General features: G+C 38.2%; 1 protein-coding gene across 15 annotated transcripts in view; it reads left to right on the top strand.

Moving 5' to 3' along the window:
* The window catches only part of NSD3 (nuclear receptor binding SET domain protein 3), a 115,307-nt gene that overhangs the window by 41,892 nt on the left and 52,560 nt on the right, over window positions 1-20,855 (top strand). For all 15 annotated transcript variants that reach the window (XM_037741286.1, XM_037741279.1, XM_037741270.1 and 12 more), the window contains 5 exons: window positions 3,952-4,023; window positions 4,910-5,072; window positions 12,327-12,481; window positions 14,031-14,546; window positions 16,781-16,907. In XM_037741286.1, coding sequence (XP_037597214.1) covers window positions 3,952-4,023; window positions 4,910-5,072; window positions 12,327-12,481; window positions 14,031-14,546; window positions 16,781-16,907 — 1,033 coding nt within the window. The remainder of the gene's footprint in view (window positions 1-3,951; window positions 4,024-4,909; window positions 5,073-12,326; window positions 12,482-14,030; window positions 14,547-16,780; window positions 16,908-20,855) is intronic.

Here is a 20,855-nt window from a genome sequence, read left to right as displayed (position 1 = left end):
GTGTTTTGCCATGTTGGCCAGGCTGGTCTCAAACTCCTGACCTCAAGTGATCCGCCCATCTTGGCCTCCCAGAGTGCTGGAATTACAGGTCTGAGCCACTGTACCTGGCCTGTAATTACTCATCTTAATGAATCTCTTGGGTTTTAATAAAAGTACTAAGCTAAAATTTTTAAAGGAATGTTTAGGATAATGAAACTTATTTTAGCCACTCTTAACATAATTTTTAGGTGTTTCTATGTGGTATATATGCACAAAATCATAAATTTAAAATTAAGATGAACTGAACATTAAGGAGTGGTAACTGACTGTCATCGTTTTCTCTGATGCTTTCTCTTTCTGACAAAGCAACAGAGTTAGTACCCACAGATGATATCTCTGTCTTTTCCTAATTTTAATGTCTTAGACTTGTCTCTATCTCTTAAATGCCTACTAGGTGTATCTGTTTTCCTCAAGCATTAGCACATTTTATAATGGGTACTCCTTCTCTATCACTGCACCATCCTTACTTGACTTCTTTTTCCTACTCTTATCTATATAGTCTTGAAAGCTTAGAATAAATCCTTTTGGGCATCCTTCGCTCCCTAGCCACTTCTTTCTTTTAAAATGGCTGTGTAAACAAATTTAATTCTTTGAAAGTGATTTTGATGGTGTTTCAAACCAGCCTGAAGGAAACACTAACAATCTGGAAGAAAATGAAAAATTTAAAAAGATAAGACATTTGAATGATAAGGTTTGGAAGGAAATAGTTGTTTTTTATTTTATTTATTTATTTTTGGAGACAGGGTCTCTGTCAACCAGGCTGGAGTGCAGTGATGTGATCATAACTCACACAGCCTCAAACTCCTGGGCTCAAGCAATCATTCCACCTTAGCCTCTGGAGTGGCTGGGACTGTATAGGTACACATCACTATGCCTGGCTCTTTTTTTGTAGAGATAAGGTCTCGCCATGTTGCCCAGGCTGATCTTGAATTCCTGGGCTCAAGTGATCTACCTGCCTCAGCCTCTCAAAGTGCTGGGATTATGGGTGTGAGCCACTGTGCCCATCTGATACCATTTTTAACCTCACTCAGTTATCTCACACATGCTACTCCTTCCTCCTGGAATGTTCTTTACTAAGCTAATTCTTCTTCCTTTGATTCTTAGATTGTAATTTATTTTCATAGAGTGGCTTTTCCTGACCTTCGTATCTGAAAATAACATGTATATTCATACACTATTATAAATCTTTCTCTTCCTAGTGCTTACTTTTTTTATTTGTTTGTTGTTAAGAGTTTCACTGTTACCCAGGCTGGAGTACAGTGGCAGTCATAGCCCACTGAAGCCCTGAACTCTGGGGCATAAGCGATTCTCCTGTCTCAGCCCCCTAGAGTAGCTGGGACTACAGACATTTGTTGTTTTTAGATACTGGGTCTCACTGTGTTGCCCAGGCTGGTCTTGAATAGTCATGTCCTCAAGAGATCCTTCCACCTTGGCCTCCCAAAGTGCTGACAGGTGTGAGCCACACCATGCCCAGCCATAGCACCTACTTTATAACTGGACGTTTGTGTTTCTGTTTTTTAATGTCAGTCTCTCCTGTCCAACTATAAACTCCTTGGGGTCAGGAATCACATCTGTTTGTTTCACTGTTATATATAGCCTATATAGCTTCTAGAACTGGTCTTGGAACATCCTAGGCACTGTGAAATGAATGACTGATACTTGAGTTTGGAGACGTTAGTCTGGCTTATGGAATATATCATTTTCCTAAAACTTAAAAACTTTTTTAGGCCAGATGCATTGGCTCATGGCTATAATCCCAGCATTTTGGGAGGCTGAGGCGGGTGGATCACCTGAGGTTAAGAGTTTGAGACCAGCCTGGCCAACATGGAGAAACCCTGTCTCTACTAAAAATACAAAAACTAGCTGGGTTTGGTGGCACAGGCCTGTAATCCCAGCTCCTCAGGAGGCTGAGGGAGGAGAATCACTTGGACCCAGGAGGCAGATGTTGCAATGAACTGAGATTGCACCACTGCATCCAGCCTAGGCAACAGATCAAGACTCTGTCTCAAAAAAACCAAACCTTTTTATACTTTTTTTTTTATTTAATAAAACTTTGTTTTCACAACAGTATCTTTAAATGTTTTGAAACAATAGAATGAGAATTTTAAGTAGCTTTTAGAATTAATCTTATTCTTTTAGAGAAGTTAAGAACTACTGTAATGGATATACCCTCTTTTTAAGCCATCTAAATTAAATTCTGTTTTCTAACAAGTAAGACATTTATAAAATCTTTTTTTTTTTAATTTTTTTATTTTTATTTTTTATAAAGACGGGGTTTCACCATGTTGATCAGACTGGACTTGAACTCCTGACCTCAGGTGATCCGCCCGCCTTGGCCTCCAAAGTGCTTGGATTACAGGCGTGAGCCACTGCACCTGGCCTAAAAAAATCTTTTAAATTGTAGAAGTAATTTGGATCTTTGTTTTTACAGAAAAGACAATACAAAGGTACTGTATAGAAGATCTTTATTCACCATTTCCCTAATGTCATTCCCAAAAGATAATTACTGGTATCAATTTTGTTTACATTGTGCCAGACATTTTCAAGGCATGTATAGATTACATGTTTTTAAATAACAAGTTGGAAGATATTGGTAGACATGCAGATTACTGACACGAAATAATACTGTAGTTACCATTCCTCTGCTTAGATTTTTGTATTTTGCATATTTCTTCAGAATAAATTTCTAAAATGTAATTGCTAAACAGTGTACATATTTTGAATTTTGATAGCTACTTCCAAATTGCCTCACCAAAGAGTTTTAGAAACTAGTTTTTAAAAAACATACTTGTGGGTTTTATGGTTAGAAAAGTAACATAATGTTTATTATAGACAATTTGACAAATACAGAAAAGCACCGGCTGGACACGGTGGCTCATACCTGTAATCCCAGCACTTTGGGAGGCCAAGGTAGGAGAATCGCTTGAGCCTGGTAGTTTGAAACCAGCCTGAGTAACAGGAAGACCCCATTTCAACAACAACAACAACAACAAATTTGCTGAGTGTGGTGGCACGTGTCTGTAGTCCCAGCTACTCAAGAGGCGGAGGTAGGAAGACTTCTTGAGCCCAGGAGGTTGTGACATTGAGGCTACAATGAGCCATGATCACGCCACTGCACTCCAGCTGGGCAACAAAGCAAGACCCTGTCTCAAAAGAAAAAAAAAAAAGGAAAGTGCCCCTCCCCCCCCCCACACACACCAAAAAAGAAATCACTTATTACCTGGTGGTAACTTTTCATATCCTTTTAGTCTTTTTTCTGTCACATAAAAATAATTATTAAGACTTGAATCATACTATTCAAACTGCTTTGTGATGTACAGTTTTAAAATAACATTGTATTTAGTGTTATTTTAAAATATGTTCTACTTAGCTATACTATATTCTAGATGTTTGGACATCCAGATTATTTCTAATACTTAGCTCTTGTAAGTAGCACTGGTATGCATATCTTAATACTTATCCATATTTTTTACCTCTCTCGGTGCTTTTCAAGTACACGTTCTTAGAGGTGGATTTGCAAGGTCAGAGTCTGAGAATTTAATGCTTTGCATATATACAGCCAAATTGCTTTCCAGAAGTTTTAAGTTACATCTTACTAGAACTCTTAGAGTGCCTATTTTTTCTAGAATCTGAGCATTAAAGGAAAATTACCAGTTTATTTAGAAATTAAGTTTTAAAAGTAACAAAATAAGAAAAAAGAGATAAAGCTATGGCATGGGATGGAAAATGGATGTTGAGACAGCATTATGTCTGATTAAGTTGTATTCTTACTCCTTACATTGTTCATTTAATAAATGCCCTTTATTCTCTTTAGTTTTCTTTGATTCTTTTTCTGTATGTCACTGTTCTTGTTTTTTGTTTTTTGTATGTGTAATGCCATTTTATTCAACTTACCTATACCTTTTCACCTAGAGACCAAATGAGAGGGTTGACAGTGTAGCAGAAAAACCAAGGGAAGATCCAGTACTAAAAGAGGAAGCCCCGGTAAGTTGTTTTACTGAATACTGTCTAATCAAATATGGTAGAAGAAGGTGAAACATAGTGATTGAATTGCAACACACTTTATTATGGTAATGTGCTTCTTAATTTCAGAAATTATATTGAAATAAATCTTGGAGCTAGTTTGAGAGGTGGATATTTTCAGTGAATTATTTTCCTTTTCAAAACTATGATCTGATTTTTGTTTTTTTTTTTAAATTGATCATGTGTATTCTTAACATGCCTTGTTAACAATTTGGCAACAGAGGCCAGACCCAGTGGCTTACGCCTGTAATCCCAGCACTTTGGGAGGCTGAGGTGGGCGGATCACAAGGTCAAGAGATTGAGACCATCCTGGCTAACATGGTGAAACCCCATCTCTACTAAAATACAAAAAATAGCTGGGCGTGGTGACGCGTGCCTGTAGTTCTAGCTACTCAGGAGGCTGAGGCAGGAGAATTGCTTGAACCCAGGAGGCGGAGGTTGCAGTGAGCCAAGATCGCACCACTGCACTCCAGCCTGGTGGCTGGCAACAGAGCAAGGCTGTCTCAAAAAAAAAAAAAAAAATTTTTTTTTTTTGCCAACAGAAACCATCAATCCTATTTTCAGTATTTGGGGTAGGGCTTATTAATATTTTTCCTCCTCCCGTTTTGCTAGCTTTAGATAGGAGGTATCAGAGAAAAGTATAATTGAAGATAAATTTACATTGTTAGCATTTTTAATATATTGTATACATAGTTTCTTTTTTTGATTTTATGATGAAGTTTTTGACCCTTTCCTGTATCAGAAAAGTATAATTGAAGATAAATTTACGTTGTTAGTATTTTTAATGTACTTTATACATAGTTTCTTTTTTTGAATTTCTGATGAAGTTTTTGATCCTTTCCTGTAGGTTCAGCCAATACTATCTTCTGTTCCAACAACAGAAGTGTCCACTGGTGTTAAGTTTCAGGTTGGTGATCTTGTGTGGTCCAAGGTGGGAACCTATCCTTGGTGGCCTTGTATGGTTTCAAGTGATCCCCAGCTTGAGGTTCATACCAAAATTAACACAAGAGGTAAGAAAAGGTATAAACAGATGTTAAGTAAAAGATTGGAAATAAAAGTGACTTTTAAATGTTGTATGTGAATATAAGAATACACATGTAACATATAATCTGATAGAAAAATGTGCATATCTGTATCAGTTTTGTGGGTTTTGTTTTGTTTTGCTTTGCTTTGTTTTGAGACCAAGTTTTTTCTCTGCCTCCTGGGTTCAAGCAGTTCTCCTGCCTCAGCCTCCGGAGTAGCTGGGATTACAGGCGCGTGCCACCAGTCCCAACTAATTTTTGTATTTTTAGTAGAGACCAGGTTTCACTATGTTGGCCAGGCTGGTCTTGATCTCTTGACCTCAGGTGATCCACCTGCCTTGGCCACCCAAAGTGGTAAGATTACAGGCATGAACCACTGCACCTGGCCTCTGTATCAGTTTTTAAAACCAGTGAAATACTGATTGTCATCTTAACTGGCAGAGTGCCTCTATCGCTGATACAGTCCTTGTTTCCCTTATGACATCCTACATTTGCTTATAATTTTTTTACACTTGCTTTTTTTTAAAGACCTGAATCTGACTGAAAATATGACCTCACATTTCCTAAAGAAAGCGTATGGATAAGTTATCAGATATTTTGTATGAGCTTAATAAGCATTTGGGCCAAGCCTTCCTTGAACATTTTTTTTTTTATCATTGACTGCTATGGATAGTAATTTTTCACCCAGACAAATTTTGTAGGATGGTTTTTTTCCTCTACACTCCGTTCTTAAATCTGTAAGTTTACTGGGGCATCCCTATAAATTTGATATGATATAGAATTGTAGCCTGAAGCTAGCTATATAATATAGAATCCTACCTTAAGAATGCTAATAAAAATTAAGAAAGACATATTCTAACTTCTTTCTACTCCTTTTCTGGGATTCGACCAAAGAGTGATGTGGATTAGATTGCTGTGATTCTAGCATTTGCAATGAACTTGCTTAGTAGCCAAAGAAAGGTTTGCGCTTAGAACTTATTTCTGGATGTTGACTTTGTGAATTGACTCTTGTCATGTTTAGAGTTCCTCATTGTTTGTGACAAGTTTGTACCTGTTTCTTTTACTTTAAACCGTCTGTCTTGGTCCTTGTTCACTCTTGTGAAGGGAAAGAGTCTGTTTATGTCTGGCAAGGCAGATATGTGACTGGATCAACCATATCTGTAATTCTTGTGCTCCATGACCAAGAATCTCTCCCAGTGTAGAAGGCCATCTGGCTCGACCATGTTTCATCTTGTCAATGTGACCTGCTGATTAAAGGCTAAGAGAGTGGATATATCAGAGAGGCAGAAGTGAAAAACCAACATTATTGGCTGTCTGCTTTAGTGCAAGGTCTCGTATTCAACAGTTATCTTATATATTTTCTTATACAATCCTTGTAGCAGCAACACAATGAAATAGGTACTATTATTATCCCTTGTTTCAAATAAGTAAATAGAATCTCAAAGAAATCTTAATTTCATAACCTGTCCTCTTAAACGCTGTCTTGTATTGCAGGGAAAGCAGTTAAATTCACCCAGTCATCATTTACAGAGGTTGGGGGAGGCGGTCTTATTATAGTTCCTTCATTTATATAAGAAGGGTATTGGGCTAGTCATCTCTGAAGTACCCTGCCCCTCTCATAATCTATGGTTATATGAGTGGGAAAAGAAAAGACAAGGATTTTCCAAGAAGGCCATGCTTTCTTAAATAAAACAATTGATGTTCATATCTGGGCCTCCAGAGCTCTCTAAGAAATTACATCATGTCAGAACTGTGGCTCTTCAGTTCTCTCCCCTGAGGAAGGCATACTGTTGAGCTTATATAAAGAGTTTCATATTCAATTACTTTATGAAAACCTGCTGATTTCAGCTTTTTTCAAGATACAAATGAAAGCACAATTTATGTCTCATCTGTATTTCAAAGGAAGTATTTACATTTAATTTTAGTAATTAACCTAATCTTGGCTGGTCTCCGTGCCTCATGCCTGTAATCCCTGCACTTTGAGAGGCCGAGGTGGACGGATCAGCTGAGGTTTGGAGTTTAAGACCAGCCTGGCCAATGTGGTGAAACCCTCTCTCTACTAAAAATATAAAAATTAGCCAGATGTCGTGGTGCACACCTGTAATCCCAGCTACTGAGGAGACTGAGACAGGAGAATCACTTGAACCCAGGAGATAGAGGTTGCAGTGAGCCAAGATTGCTCCACTGCACTCCAGTCTGGTGACAGAGTGAGACTCGGTCTCAAAAAAAAAAAAATTTATTTAGCCTGGTACCCTCTAGGCAGCCTCCTATTTTAGTGCACCGTATCAGTGCACCCGATATTGCGTTCCCCCAGATAAATAATACGAGCTCCTAACTTCTTTCCCCATCTTTTCTACTCCTGCTTGCCTCCTCAATAGTAGAAGTTGGCGTGGGAACCGGCTGAACAGTTTATGCCCGGTTAGCAGGAAACCCAGCACGGGCAGGAGCCTCTGTGGATCTGACCATCTTCTCGCCCCCCTTAGCAGGTGCTTCTTCTATTTTAGGGGCCATTAATTTTATTACCACAATTATTAACATAAAACCCCCAGCCATATCCCAGTATCAGACACCCCTTTTTGTCTGATCAGTCCTCATTACAGCAGTCCTTCTACTTCTTTCCCTCCCAGTCCTAGCCATGGGCATTGCTATACTATTGACTGACCATAACCTCAACACAACTTTTTTTTGACCCTTCTGGTGGGGGTGACCCTATCTTATACCAACATTTATTTTGATTCTTTGGTCCCCCCAAAGTCTGTATCCTTATCCTACCAGACTTCGGGATAATCTCTCACATGGTAACATATTATTCCAGAAAAAAGGAACCATTTGTGTACATGGGCATAGTGTCAGCCATGATATCAGTTGGCTTCTTAATGGTTTATTGTATGGGTTCACCATACAGTAGGAATAGACCTAGACACACAAGCATACTTGACCTCTGCTGCCATAATTATTGCTATCCCTACTGGCGTCAAGATCTTCAGCTGATTAGCTACATTGCACAGTGGTAACATCAAATGATCTCCTGCAATATTCTGAGCCCTAGATTTCATTTTCCTTTTCACAGTAGGGGGTTTAACTGGCATCATACTAGCTAACTCATCATTAGATATTGTCTTATACGACATATTGTAGCCCATTTCTACTACATCCTATCAATAAGAGCGTTATTTGCTATTATGGGAGGCTTTGTCCACTGATTTCCTCTATTTTCAGGCTACACAATCAGACCTACGATAAAATCCACTTCACCATTATATTCATAGGTGTTAATTTAACCTTTTTTTCACGGCACTTCATTGGCCTATCCAGTATGCCTTGACATTACTCGAATTATCCTGATGCACACATCACATGAAATGTCATCTCATCCATAGGCTCATTTATCTCACAGCAGTTATACTAATAATTTTTATGATCTGAGAAGTCTTTGCTTTAAAACAAAAATTACTAACAATTGAGTAATCATCTACTAATTTAGAGTGACTTTACGGCTTTCCACCATTCGAAGAGCCAACCTACATGAAAACCTAAGTGAGAAAGGAAGGAATCAAACCTCCAGAAACTGGTTTCAAGCCAGTCCCCTAACCTCTATGACTCTCCCTCAATAAGATATTAGGAAAATTATTATATAACTTTGCCAAAGTTAATTTAAAGGGTAAATGCTATATATCTTAATGGTTCATCCAGTTCAATTAGGCCTTTAAGATGCTACATCCCCTATTATATAATTACTCACTTTCCGTGACCACGCTCTTATAATTATTTATCTAATTAGTTCCCTAATCCTGTGTATTATTTCTCTAATACAACAAAATTAACTCATGAGCACCATAGATGCCCAACAAACCCGACAAGAAACCAATTTTTATATTACTGCCAGAAGTCTGAAATTTTAGGTTAAAAAATGTGTATTTTGATAAAAATTTAAATTGTTCTATTTTCTATAGCGGTTTTAAAAACTTTAATGAAATATAATTCTCATTTCATAAAATTCACTGTTCCTTTTTTTTGAAATGGAATCTCACACTGTTACCCAGGCTATAGTGCATTTGCACGATCTTGGCTCACTACAACCTCTGCCTCCCGGGTTCAAGCGAGTGACCTGCCTCAGCCTCCCAAGTAGCTGGGATTACAGCACCTACCACCATGCCTGGCTCTGTGTATGTGTGTGTGTGTGTGCGCGCGCGTGTGTGTTTTAGTAGAGACTGGATTTCAATATGTTGGCCAAGCTGGTCAAACTCCTAACCTCATGATCCGCCCACCTCAGCCTCTCAAAGTGCTGGGATTACAGGCCTGAGCCACCGTGCTTGGCCAGTTTACCCTTTTTTTCTTTTTTGAGACAGAGGCTTGTCCTGTCACCAGGCTGGAAAATGCGGTGGCGCAATCTCAGCTCACTGCAAGCTCTGCCTCCTGGGTTCAAGTGATTCTCCTGCCTCAGTCTCCCAAGTAGCTGGGATTACAGGTGCCCGCCACCATGCCTGGCTAATTTTTCTGTTTTTTTTAGTAGAGACGAGGTTTCACCATGTTGGCCAGGATGAAAAATACCAAGTGCAAGATCTTTGATCATGTGTCTACACATCATAACAATGTCAAACTCGATCTCTTGACCCTGTGATCCACCTGCCTCGGCCTCCCAAAGTGCTGGGATTATAAGCATGAGCCGCCGCGCCCGGAATGTGCACTTCATTGATTTAAAAAATCTATACATTCACAGAGTTGTGCAACCATTACCACAATGTATTTTAGAAAGTGTTCATCAACCCCCAAAAAATCCTGTATCTATTAGCAGTCACCCCTATTTCCACCCACTAAGCAGCTGGTAACTACTTTCTGTCTCTGTAGACTTACCTATTTTTTTGGCTTCATTCACTTACCATAATGTTTTTGAGGTTCATCCGTGTTTTAGCATGGTATCAGTGCTTTATTCCTTTTTATTGCCAAATCATATTCCATTTATGGCTATACAGTATAGTTTTAACTGCAGTAGTTTTTTTTTCTGACAGTTTTTCTTTTTTCAGTTTTTCTGAAAATCAAAAACACAGCCTAAAAATTTTATTAATTATGTTCCACCCATGATGCCTATTAAGCATTTTATGCTACTTATTATTTTTTTAATAGCACATAATACCGCATGTATACATGGGAGATATCTAGAGAAATGAGTGAATCTCCTGTGTTGCTTTCTATCTAAGCAACTTTGTGAAATTTGTCTTCATCATGTATAGTAATCACTAGTTTCCATATTGTTAGTAGTCAGTATTTTTATTAGATTCTTAGCATTGGAAAATGTACTTAATAGTTTTTCACACATAAACATGTGATAATTCTTCATAAGAGCATGTTGAAAGATGTTTGGATCACAGTTCTATTTTAAGTTGTATTTTATTATTTAGGTCTCATTAAAAATGTGGCGTTTCAGCCAGAGACAGATGTGCTTGTTTCTTTTCAGGTCTTTAGCTTCTTATTTCAGTCTTATTTTATAGTTTTCCATGTATCAGGAAACAAAGTGCTAACAAATAGGCAAAATGTTTGTCTTGTTTCTTCTCTAGTAAATGATTTAATGGAGGAAGAAATTGAAAATACAGATTAAAATGAAATTGTGTAATCTATAAATTTCAGTTTTTATGTTAAGTCCTTTGGGATTATCTGTTTGTAGCTGAAGAAATAACATTGATGTTTGGAAACATTATATACTATGTTTTTTTAATCCCAATACCTGTACCCACTACCCTGTCCATGAAGTTCCCCTATTAAGTTCACGCCCCCCCCAAAAAAAAAATCTTTGGATTTCAGAAAAATCTTCTTTGATTAATTTATAATTAGATTTGTGCTTGGGTCTTTATTCTCAGATGAGATGATATGGAAATCTGAGTTCACTTTTGCCTTTCTCTTCTACCTAATTACCTTGGGTTCTCTGAAAAGATCAGTTTCTGCATTTCTCCATTGATCTAATATGTTTTCTCTAGAACAGCATTTTTCAGATTATTTTTGGTAAAAGATCAGTTTTTATTTTTTTCAATTTTTTAGTCTACTGTAAACTAATACCTCTATAAAATGCAACCAAACTAATTATTTTTAAAAAATGAATGCCCTTCCACTGAAAAAATACCTTGATCATGTGTCTAGATATCATAACAATGTCAAATTGTTGTCAGAGCTTTTCAATGCCAACTCAACTTCTCTACTTAGTCACAGACTGGCTTGTTGGTCAAACAACTTTCAGAGTAGTAGCATTGCCCTTAATCAGCAGTTCTCAGATGTTTTGGTCCCAGGACCCCTTTTACTCCCAAAATTTGAGGACTCAGAAAGGCTTTTGTTTATGTGGGTTATAGCTAATGTTATTTAAATTTAGAAATTAAAACTGAGATGCCAGGTGCAGTGGCTCACACCTGTAATTCTAACACTTTGGGAGGCTGAGACAAGAGGACTGCTTGATCCCAGGAGGTCAAGACCAGCCTGGGCAACATAGCAAGACCCTGTCTCAGTTAAAAAAACATTAAAGCTGAGAAAATTTCAAAATATTTGTTAATTTATTTAAAAATAAGAACCTATCATAGGCTGGGGCCAGTGGCTCATGCCTGTAATCTCAGTGCTTTGGGAGGCTGAGGCAGGAAGATCACTTGAAGCCAAGAGTTTGAGACCAGCCTGAGCAACATAGTAAGACTCCCATCTCTTCCAAAAAAAAAAAAAAAAAAATTATTAGTAAACTGAGCATGGTGACATGTGCCTGTAGTCTTGCCTGCTCAAGAGACTAAGGCACAGAATTGCCTAAGCCTAGGAGTTTGAGGCTGCAGTGAGCTAGGATCATGCCACTGCAGTCCAGCCTGGGCCACAGAGTGAAAGAAACCATGTCTCTAAAAACAAGAACCACTAACATGCTATCATGAATTATATTTTTATGAAAAATGACTATTTTGTTAAAAAATTAATGAGAAGAAAGTTGTTTTACATTTTTGTAAATCTCTCATTTATTTATTTATTTATTCTTTTGAGGCAGAGTCTTGCTCTGTCACTAAGTCTGGAGTCCAGTGGTGCAGTCACTTAATTATTTGTGGTGACTTTTACAGCAGCTATTAGTTCTATAACTGGTGGGTATTGTAACATGTCTTTGGACAGTCCGAACATACAAGTTTTAATGGGAGTAATATTAAAGAACTTGGGTTAGATTCCCATCTTTGGCAAAATAGATATGGATGCTCACGTTCTGAAATGGTTAATAAGAATTTTTACTTACAGGTGCACGAGAATATCACGTCCAGTTTTTTAGCAACCAGCCAGAGAGGGCGTGGGTTCATGAAAAACGGGTACGGGAGTATAAAGGTCATAAACAGTATGAAGAATTACTGGCGGAGGCAACCAAACAAGCCAGCAATCACTCTGAGAAACAAAAGGTAACTAATATATTAATATTATTTACCTAGTACGGTTTTTAAAGAACTTAGTAACATACAAGAATTTTTCATACTTGAATTCAGTCAATTACTAGAATTGTTTTTTAAAACCCCTTTCAGCTCAGTTTTAATCATAATGGTAAATGTCTAGTAAGTTTTTAAGTACACCAGTGAGTTTTATATGTCATATAAACAACATGTAGTATTACTAAAAACTTTAGCTACTTGCTTAATGTAATATTGGCTTCTATTGTGAGTTTCATTAATGTGCATAAGTGTAGTAGATGCTAGTGAAATGTGGATTTTGCCAGGGAATTTTACTCTTTTTTCTGTTTCAGCATCTTTCCATAATTTCTTTTCATTCTTATTTAACAAAATTGTTTTATGAAAGTGAAGTTTTAAAAATATTTAGTGAGTACCTACCATGAAACAGCTACTGTTTTAAGCATTATATATATATGTGTGTATATATATATATAGACTCATTTATTATTCATAACAACCTATAGGAGGTAGATACTATTATTCCCCTTTTTACAGATGAAGAAATTGAGGCACAGCTTATGTAACTGGTTTAACCGAGATCACACAAGTGATGGGATCAGGAAATATATTTGATGTGGTGGTGGATATTTTAGAATTTTGACATGAACTCTTGGTAATCTGGTTAAGATTTTAAACTCAACTAATTTTAGTGTAGGTCTCTGATTTAGAAATTTGTCATTTTTTACACTTGAAAAACTAAATTTTTATCACAGAATTTTGATTAATTTTATGAGACTTATATTTTACAGATTTATATATCAGTATTTGATATATACTATCTCATAGTTTTAACTAATTTCATCAGTCTAGCCACCTGGATAATTCCTAATTGCTTTGGCCATCTCACACATCTTTATTCAAAGTATTTTTACCTCTCTTGCCAATCCAAAGTCTTCTGATCAACCCTGGACCTAGAGACCTACGGAAACTATAATTGAGGTCTACCTCTTTTTCTGATCCATGCCTCTTTCATTTGTCTTGTCAACTTTCATTTGTTCCTTGGAGCTCTGTCTTTTCACTTCATTCTGTCCCTGCTTGCATTGTGATTCAGACTCTGCTAGTAGCTTTGTTGTGATCTCTGTAGCACCCCTGACTTGCCCTCTACCCTAGATATGGGGGAGAAATGGGAGTTTCAGGCTATCATTTTTATTGTTAGTATTTTTATTAGCCACGGAAAATAATCATTTCTGTAATCATTATTCTCTTTTCCTTCCTTATCACTAGCTTTTTATGTATATGTGAGGAGAAGGATGTCTCCCTCTTTGGGGGCTTTGTCCAGCAGAGTGATCAGCAAAGGAATGATATAAAGGAGAGTAGATCCTCATGTTACCTAATATCTATTCATCAGAATTATGGAGATAGAACATGCCACTTGTTTGACCAAAGAACCTGGAGATATTTATGTAGACCTGAAAAGATAACAGGATCACATGGGAAATACATACCGATTTTAATGTATTTATTAGAATAAAGCATGTCTGATAATCTCTATCTTTTTTTAAAGATTCGGAAACCCCGACCTCAGAGAGAACGTGCTCAGTGGGATATTGGCATTGCCCATGCAGAGAAAGCATTGAAAATGACTCGAGAAGAAAGAATAGAACAGTATACTTTTATCTATATTGATAAACAGCCTGAAGAGGCTTTATCCCAAACAAAAAAGAATGTTGCCTCCAAAACTGAAGTTAAAAAAACTCGACGACCAAGATCTGTGCTGAATACTCAACCAGAACAGACCAATGCAGGGGAGGTGGCCTCCTCACTCTCAAGTACTGAAATTCGGAGACATAGCCAGAGGCGGCACACAAGTGTGGAAGAGGAAGAGCCACCTCCTGTTAAAATAGCCTGGAAAACTGCGGCAGCAAGGAAATCCTTACCAGCTTCCATTACGATGCACAAAGGGAGCCTGGATTTGCAGAAGTGTAACATGTCTCCAGTTGTGAAAATTGAACAAGTGTTTGCTCTTCAGAATGCTACAGGGGATGGGAAATTTATCGATCAATTTGTTTATTCAACAAAGGTACCTCCTTTTTTCGTGGCGTTTTTTGGGGGATGGTATTTTAAAAGTGGCCAATGTTGGCATTTAAAAAACAACCTTGGCAACATTTAAATACCCTTTCTACCCACTGAATTTGAAACATACAGTCATTGTACTCTGTGGGCAAAAAAGACAGGCAAAAAGGCTATGTTTTTCTTCTTTTCTTCCTCCTCCTTTTGTGATATTCCCATCTGTAGTAGATTAGTCTTTAGCTGTGCAGCCAAAATTGAGCTTAGCTCCCTAAAATCATGGAAAAAAACTGGGCACTTCGCCTGTTTCTAGTTTGTGTAGTTAGCTTTTCTTAGTTGCAAAGTGTGCTTTTTATTAAAATCGTTTTTGTTAATTATGTGACCATTGTTATAAAAGCCACCGTAATAATTGTACCTGCTGAGCTGTTTGGTTCCACCAGCAATTTTGTTTGATTCTTATTGGCTTGGGATATCTAACTGCATTTCACAGAAATCCCAGAACTTTTTTTGTTCTGTAACAATTAGCTGTGGCAATAACTTGGGTAATGGGCTAAAAACAGCCTCTACAAACTATGTGCCTTCATCAGTTTGTGCTGGGCCTCCATTTAGGGCACTGTACTTCAGCTTGAAGGCTTTAAAACTCTTCCATAATATTGGTAGTATTTATTCCGTGTACCTCTTCACTACCATCCCATCCCACACCACAGTGTCGAGTTTGGGATTTTGGTTTAGTTCCATTTCATTCATGTGTATGAAAGAAGTCTATGCTTATTTTTTTCCCTAATATAGTCATATACAGTATAATTAGTTAAACACAGGTATGCTTCATTAGTAATACATCTTCCTAGAGAAACGTTAAGGATGCTCTTTTAACTGGGTCTGCCTATAAGTTCAGCTGATTTCAGTTAAGGCCAAGTTACCTAGAAAAACATGAGTTGCAGCCTTGGTTATCTTGATAGCAAATGAATATTTTTCATCTTTCGAATAGCAAATGAGTATGCATCTTTTTTGAGTACAAATTGGTTTTATTCTTGGAGCTAGCTTTACTGCTTCTGGATGTACAAGTCAAACTTTGTCACCACCACCTCGAAGAATGCTATTTAAAGGAATTCAAGATAAAACTGATCTTTCAAAATGAAGGCTTTAAAAATACGTGTGTGTGTGTGTGTGTGTGTGTGTGTGTGTGTGTGTATGTACGTGTATTTATTTTTAAGAGATGAGGTCTTACTCTGTGGCCCAAGCTGGAGTACAGTGGTCGATCATAGCTCAATGCAGCCCCAAGTGATCTTCTGCCTTGGCCTCCCACAGCACTGATATTACAGGCATGAGCCACCGTGTGCCTGGCCTTTTAAAAATTGTTTGTAGCGATAGGGTCTTACTATGGTGCCCAGGCTGGTATCAAACTCCTGCCCTCAAGCTCTTCTCCTGCCTCAGCCTCCCAAAGTGTTGAGATTACAGGCAGGAGCTATGGTGCCTGGCCATATATGTTTATTTATAGATCACTTCTTTACTTCTATTGCATTGCACTCAGAATACCTAAAATGAGACCTAAGTTATTTATACCTGCCTTCTTTCTGCCCCAGATTACTTATTGGGTTACATTTTGGTCACCATGAGTGACATATTTCTGTATCTAGGAATATTCCTGCCTGTTAAGACATGTTGGCATTGTTTTCTGTGTAATAGAGCACTTTACTAAATGAAAATTACTTGGAGTTCTCTTACTGTGATATGTATAAAGACCAGAACATATTTTGTTTTGATAGAAAATTGAGTGATACAGGTGTGTTTTTTTGGTGACATTTATCACCTGGACTTAGACAAATACTCTTCCTTGCGTAATCTTTTCGTACTTTTTAAAATATATATTGGACTCAGCTGGGCATGGTGGCATGCACCTGTAGTTTCAGCTACTCAGGGAGGCTGAGGCAGGAGAATTGCTTGAACCCAGAAGGCAGAGGTTGCAGTGAGCCAAGATTGCACCACTGCAGACCAGCCTGGGCGACAGAGGGAGACTCCATCTCCAAAAAAAAAAAAAAAAAAAAAAAAAAAAAAGAAATTTTTTAATTAAAAAAACATACCTTGGTCACTTAATCAAATTTGTTCTGATAAAAGCTAAGATAATAATTGCAACCAAAGATCAGATAAAATTTAAGCAAATTATGATTTGAAGCCATCTTTATAAGCCAATGCCACTTGCCTGGTAATCACCTGTTTTGTTGTTTTTTCTTTTGCCTTATTTTAAAGGGAATTGGTAACAAAACAGAAATAAGTGTCAGGGGGCAAGACAGGCTTATAATTTCTACACCAAACCAGAGAAATGAAAAGCCAACGCAGAGTATATCATCTCCTGAAGCAACATCTGGTTCTACAGGTTGGTATGAGTGCAGAGTATATATAGGTCAATTTTGAGAAGTCATTGTTCTATTCTGCTATAATATGGTAGCTGTGTTCCTAAGAAACTCTCAGTTATCAAAAGTAAATTATATTTAAAAACCAAATAATAAAAGCAGTTATTTTAATAGGAAAGAATGGGCTAGGGGCTACAGAACTTTATTCATAGCAAGTTATTTTTTTGTACAAGAATTTAATAAGAGGGTTCTATAATTAAAAGTGTATACCTATAAAAATCTATACATATCTGAGTAAATAGACCATTGATTCTCTCTCTTTGCATAATAACAGCTTTACTTTTCCCACTCTATTAACACACACGTACTATTTTCTCCTTTACCTGTGTTGGAAACAAATTGGCAGATGTCAGAGCTCTTGTCATTATTCCTAGATGTGCTAGATACTAGTAGCTGAGGGGCCTAGAGCCTAATTGTCTTAATGTAACCTGTTTTCTGATTAACAGATACCATGAATTGAAAATCAAGCCATGTTATTCTTGCTTAAAGGAGAAATGACTGTATTCAGTAAGATGGTGCCTTTGGAATGTTTAGCTTTTTTTTTTTTTTTTTTTTTTTTGCGTATAGTAAAGTTCACTCTTTTTAGTGTACATTTCTATGAGCTTTTGGGTTTTTTTTTTTGAGTCAGGGTCTCACTCTGTCATACAGAGTGGAGTACAGTGGTACGATCATGGCTTACTACAGCCTCAACCTCCCAGGCTCAGGTGATCCTCCCACCTTAGCCTCCCGGGTAGCTGGGACCGCAAGCACATACCACCATACCTGGCTAAGTTTTTGTATTTTTTGTAGAGATGAGGTTTTGCCATGTTGGCCAGGCTGGTCTCGAACTCCTGGGCTCAAGTGATCTACCCACCTCAGCCTCCCAGTGTGCTGGGATTATAGCCATGTGCCACTGCACCCAGCCAACATAATTTTTTTTTTTTTTAGACTAACTTACTAAGGGTTTTAGAGTTTTAATTGAATATCTGGTGGGCTTGGTTTATATAACAGTATTATATCAGCAGTATTTCTGTAATACTTCTTGCTTCAGATAGCTGTCAAGAAAAGAGTTAAGTATTAACTAGCTTGTTCATTTGGAATCTTAGTTTAGGAGAAGGGAGTCTGCTTCATTTCTTTTTTTCTTTTTTTTTTTTGAAATAGAGTCTATCCCTGTCACTCAGGCTGGAGTGCAATGGCCCAGTCTCGGCTCACTGCAATCACTGCCTCCTGAGTTCAGGTGATTCTCCTGCTTCAGCCTCCTGAGTAGCTGGGATTACAGTCGCCTGCCACTGTGCCCGGCTAATTTTTGTATTTTTAGTAGAGTCGTGATTTTACCATATTGACCAGGCTGGTCTCGAACTTCTGACCTTGTGATCTGCCTGCTTCGGCCTCCCGAAGTGCTGGGATTACAGACGTGAGCCATTGCACCTGGTCTCATTTTGTACTTAAAAATTTTTTTTTTTGAATTTAAGAATTGAGTATAGTAGAAAAAAAAGATAAACTGTTTTCTGAACATACTTATTGACCCAGATATGCTTCCCCCCCCCACCCCCACACTGACCAGTTCTCCATCACCAGCTGGGTGTCCTATGATCCAATTCAATTCTCACACTGTCTCCCTGGTGTTAGAGTCTGATCCCTCAGGTTAACGGCTCAGCCCTATGAGACTGCCCCCACTTCAGATGCCAGTTGCAAGTCTGAACCTCTGACTGACTGGCTATAAATTGGAGGTTCTCATAACTCCCCTCCTTGGTTTAGTCATTTGCTAGAGCATCTCACAGAACTCGGAAGCCCTTCCTTACATTACTGGTTCATGATAAAGGCTATGGATGGCAAAGGATACAGATGAAGAGCCAGTTGGAAGAGATGCACAGGGCAAGATACATGGAAAGGCCTGTGGAGCTTCCATGCCCTCTCTTGCCATGCCACCCTACAGGCCCCTTCATGTGTTTAGCAACCTGGAGTTTCTCCAAATTCTGTAGCTCAGGGATTTTTATGAAGACTTTATCATGTAGGCATGATCAATTATTAACTCCGTCTTCAGCCCCTCTCCCCTTCTCGGATGATGAGGGAGGTGGAGATTAAAGCATCTAATCATGGCTTGGTCTTTCTTGTGACCTAGGAGTTCACCAAGAGTTGCCTCTTTAGAACAGAAAACACTCGCCTTACCCAGGAAATTCCAAGGGATTAGGAGCTCTGTGCCAGGAACCAGGGGCAGAGATCAAATATATATTTCTTATATCACAGTATCACAGTGACCAAGTAATTTTCTAGATGGATCAAAGTCTTAAGACCTGAAGTAGTAATCGTGAATCAATAGTAACTCAGGCAAACCTGTGACTGACTGGCATAAAGGGTGAATTTTTGTAAGGGAAATATTTAAGATTTGAATTATTATAATAGCAAAATAAAAACAATCACTGTTCACAAAGGTACTTGGGCTAGCTTTCTTAAAATAATGGGAGCTGCAGGACAGGGAGAGGTAATGCCAGTGGAGATGGGGTACATGTTGGATGGGGCATTTTATTTTTAAACAGCCTTTTCTCCGCCCCCACCTTGAGATGAAGTCTTGCTCTGTCGCCCAGGCTGTAGTACAGTGGCACGATCTCAGCTCACGGCAACCTCCGCCTCCTGGGTTCAGGTAATTGTCCTGCCTCAGCCTCCCACATAGCTGGGACTACAGGTGTGTGTCACCACGCCCAGCTATTTTTTTGTATTTTTAGTAGAGACAGGGTTTCACCATATTGGCCAGGGTGGTCTGCAACTCCTGACCTCATGATCTGCCTGCCTCGGCCTCCTAAAGTAACTGGGATTACAGGCATGAGCCACCACACCTGGCCTAAACAGCCTTTTTCAGTATGGAATTGGGAAAGAAAGTTGTAAAGGAGGGCGTGAATAGCAAAGTCCAGTACTACATTTGCAACTTGTATCATTTCAAAATACTTTATAAAAAGATGAACTTACAATGTCAAAGGAATGAGTAGATGGACTTAGAAGATTTCACATTAGTCATAATTGAGAATGTTCCTTTTCTTTGAATATTAAAAGAATCTTTTGGCCTCCACTTTCCATAATTAGGTACGTCAGTTTTGTTACCACTTTATACTAAATGATTAGTAATTTGTCTGAATTTAAGTGGGGGATCTTTATTTGACATCAGCATTTTCCTCAGGAGAAAGTAAATTCTTCCTGTATTAGACTGATCTTAACTGAAATATTAGGCTTTTATTTTGGATGCAGCTTGTTTTTCTTCTTCCTCTCAGTTACTGAAATTTTGTTTTGTTTTGTTTTGTTTTGTTTTTTAAGACAGGGTCTTGCACCCAAGTTGGATTGCAGTGGTGTGATCATAGCTCACTGTAACCTTAAACTCCTGGGCTCCTGCAATCCTCCTACCTCAGGCTCGTGGAGTAGCTGAGACTATTGGTGCTGGCCACCATGCTTGGCTAATTTATTTTATTTTTATTTTTTATAGAGATGGGGTCTCACCTTGTTCTCCAGGCTGGTCTCGAATTCCTGGGCTCAAGCTATCCTCCTGTCTTGCCCTCCTGAAGTTCTGGGATTACAGGCATGAGTCGCTGTGCCCAGCCTGAACATTTTCTTTTTATGTAGTCTTTTCATTGTAAGATTTAAGTTCTGTTGTGAATTTTTCCTTTTTTCTTATTTAAATGGAAGGTTATACTTCTTTATATCCAGAAAAAGCCAGTATTGTTCTTTGCTTAAGCAGCCACATAGAATTGAGGTTGTAAATTAAGATTGAAAACTTAATTTAGGGCCAGGCGTGGTGGCTCAAGCCTTTAATCCCAACACTTTGGGAGGCCAAGGTGGGCAGATCATGAGGTCAGGAGTTTGAGGCCAGCCTAGCCAACATGGTGAAACCCTGTCTCTACAAAGGTACACACACAAAAAATAATTAACTGGGGATGGTGGTGCCC

The sequence above is a fragment of the Cebus imitator genome, unplaced genomic scaffold (assembly GCF_001604975.1).
Source record: "Cebus imitator isolate Cc_AM_T3 unplaced genomic scaffold, Cebus_imitator-1.0 Scaffold5, whole genome shotgun sequence".
In the NCBI taxonomy this organism is placed as follows: Eukaryota; Metazoa; Chordata; class Mammalia; order Primates; family Cebidae; genus Cebus; species Cebus imitator.
This window is presented reverse-complemented; position numbering and strand designations above follow the sequence as displayed.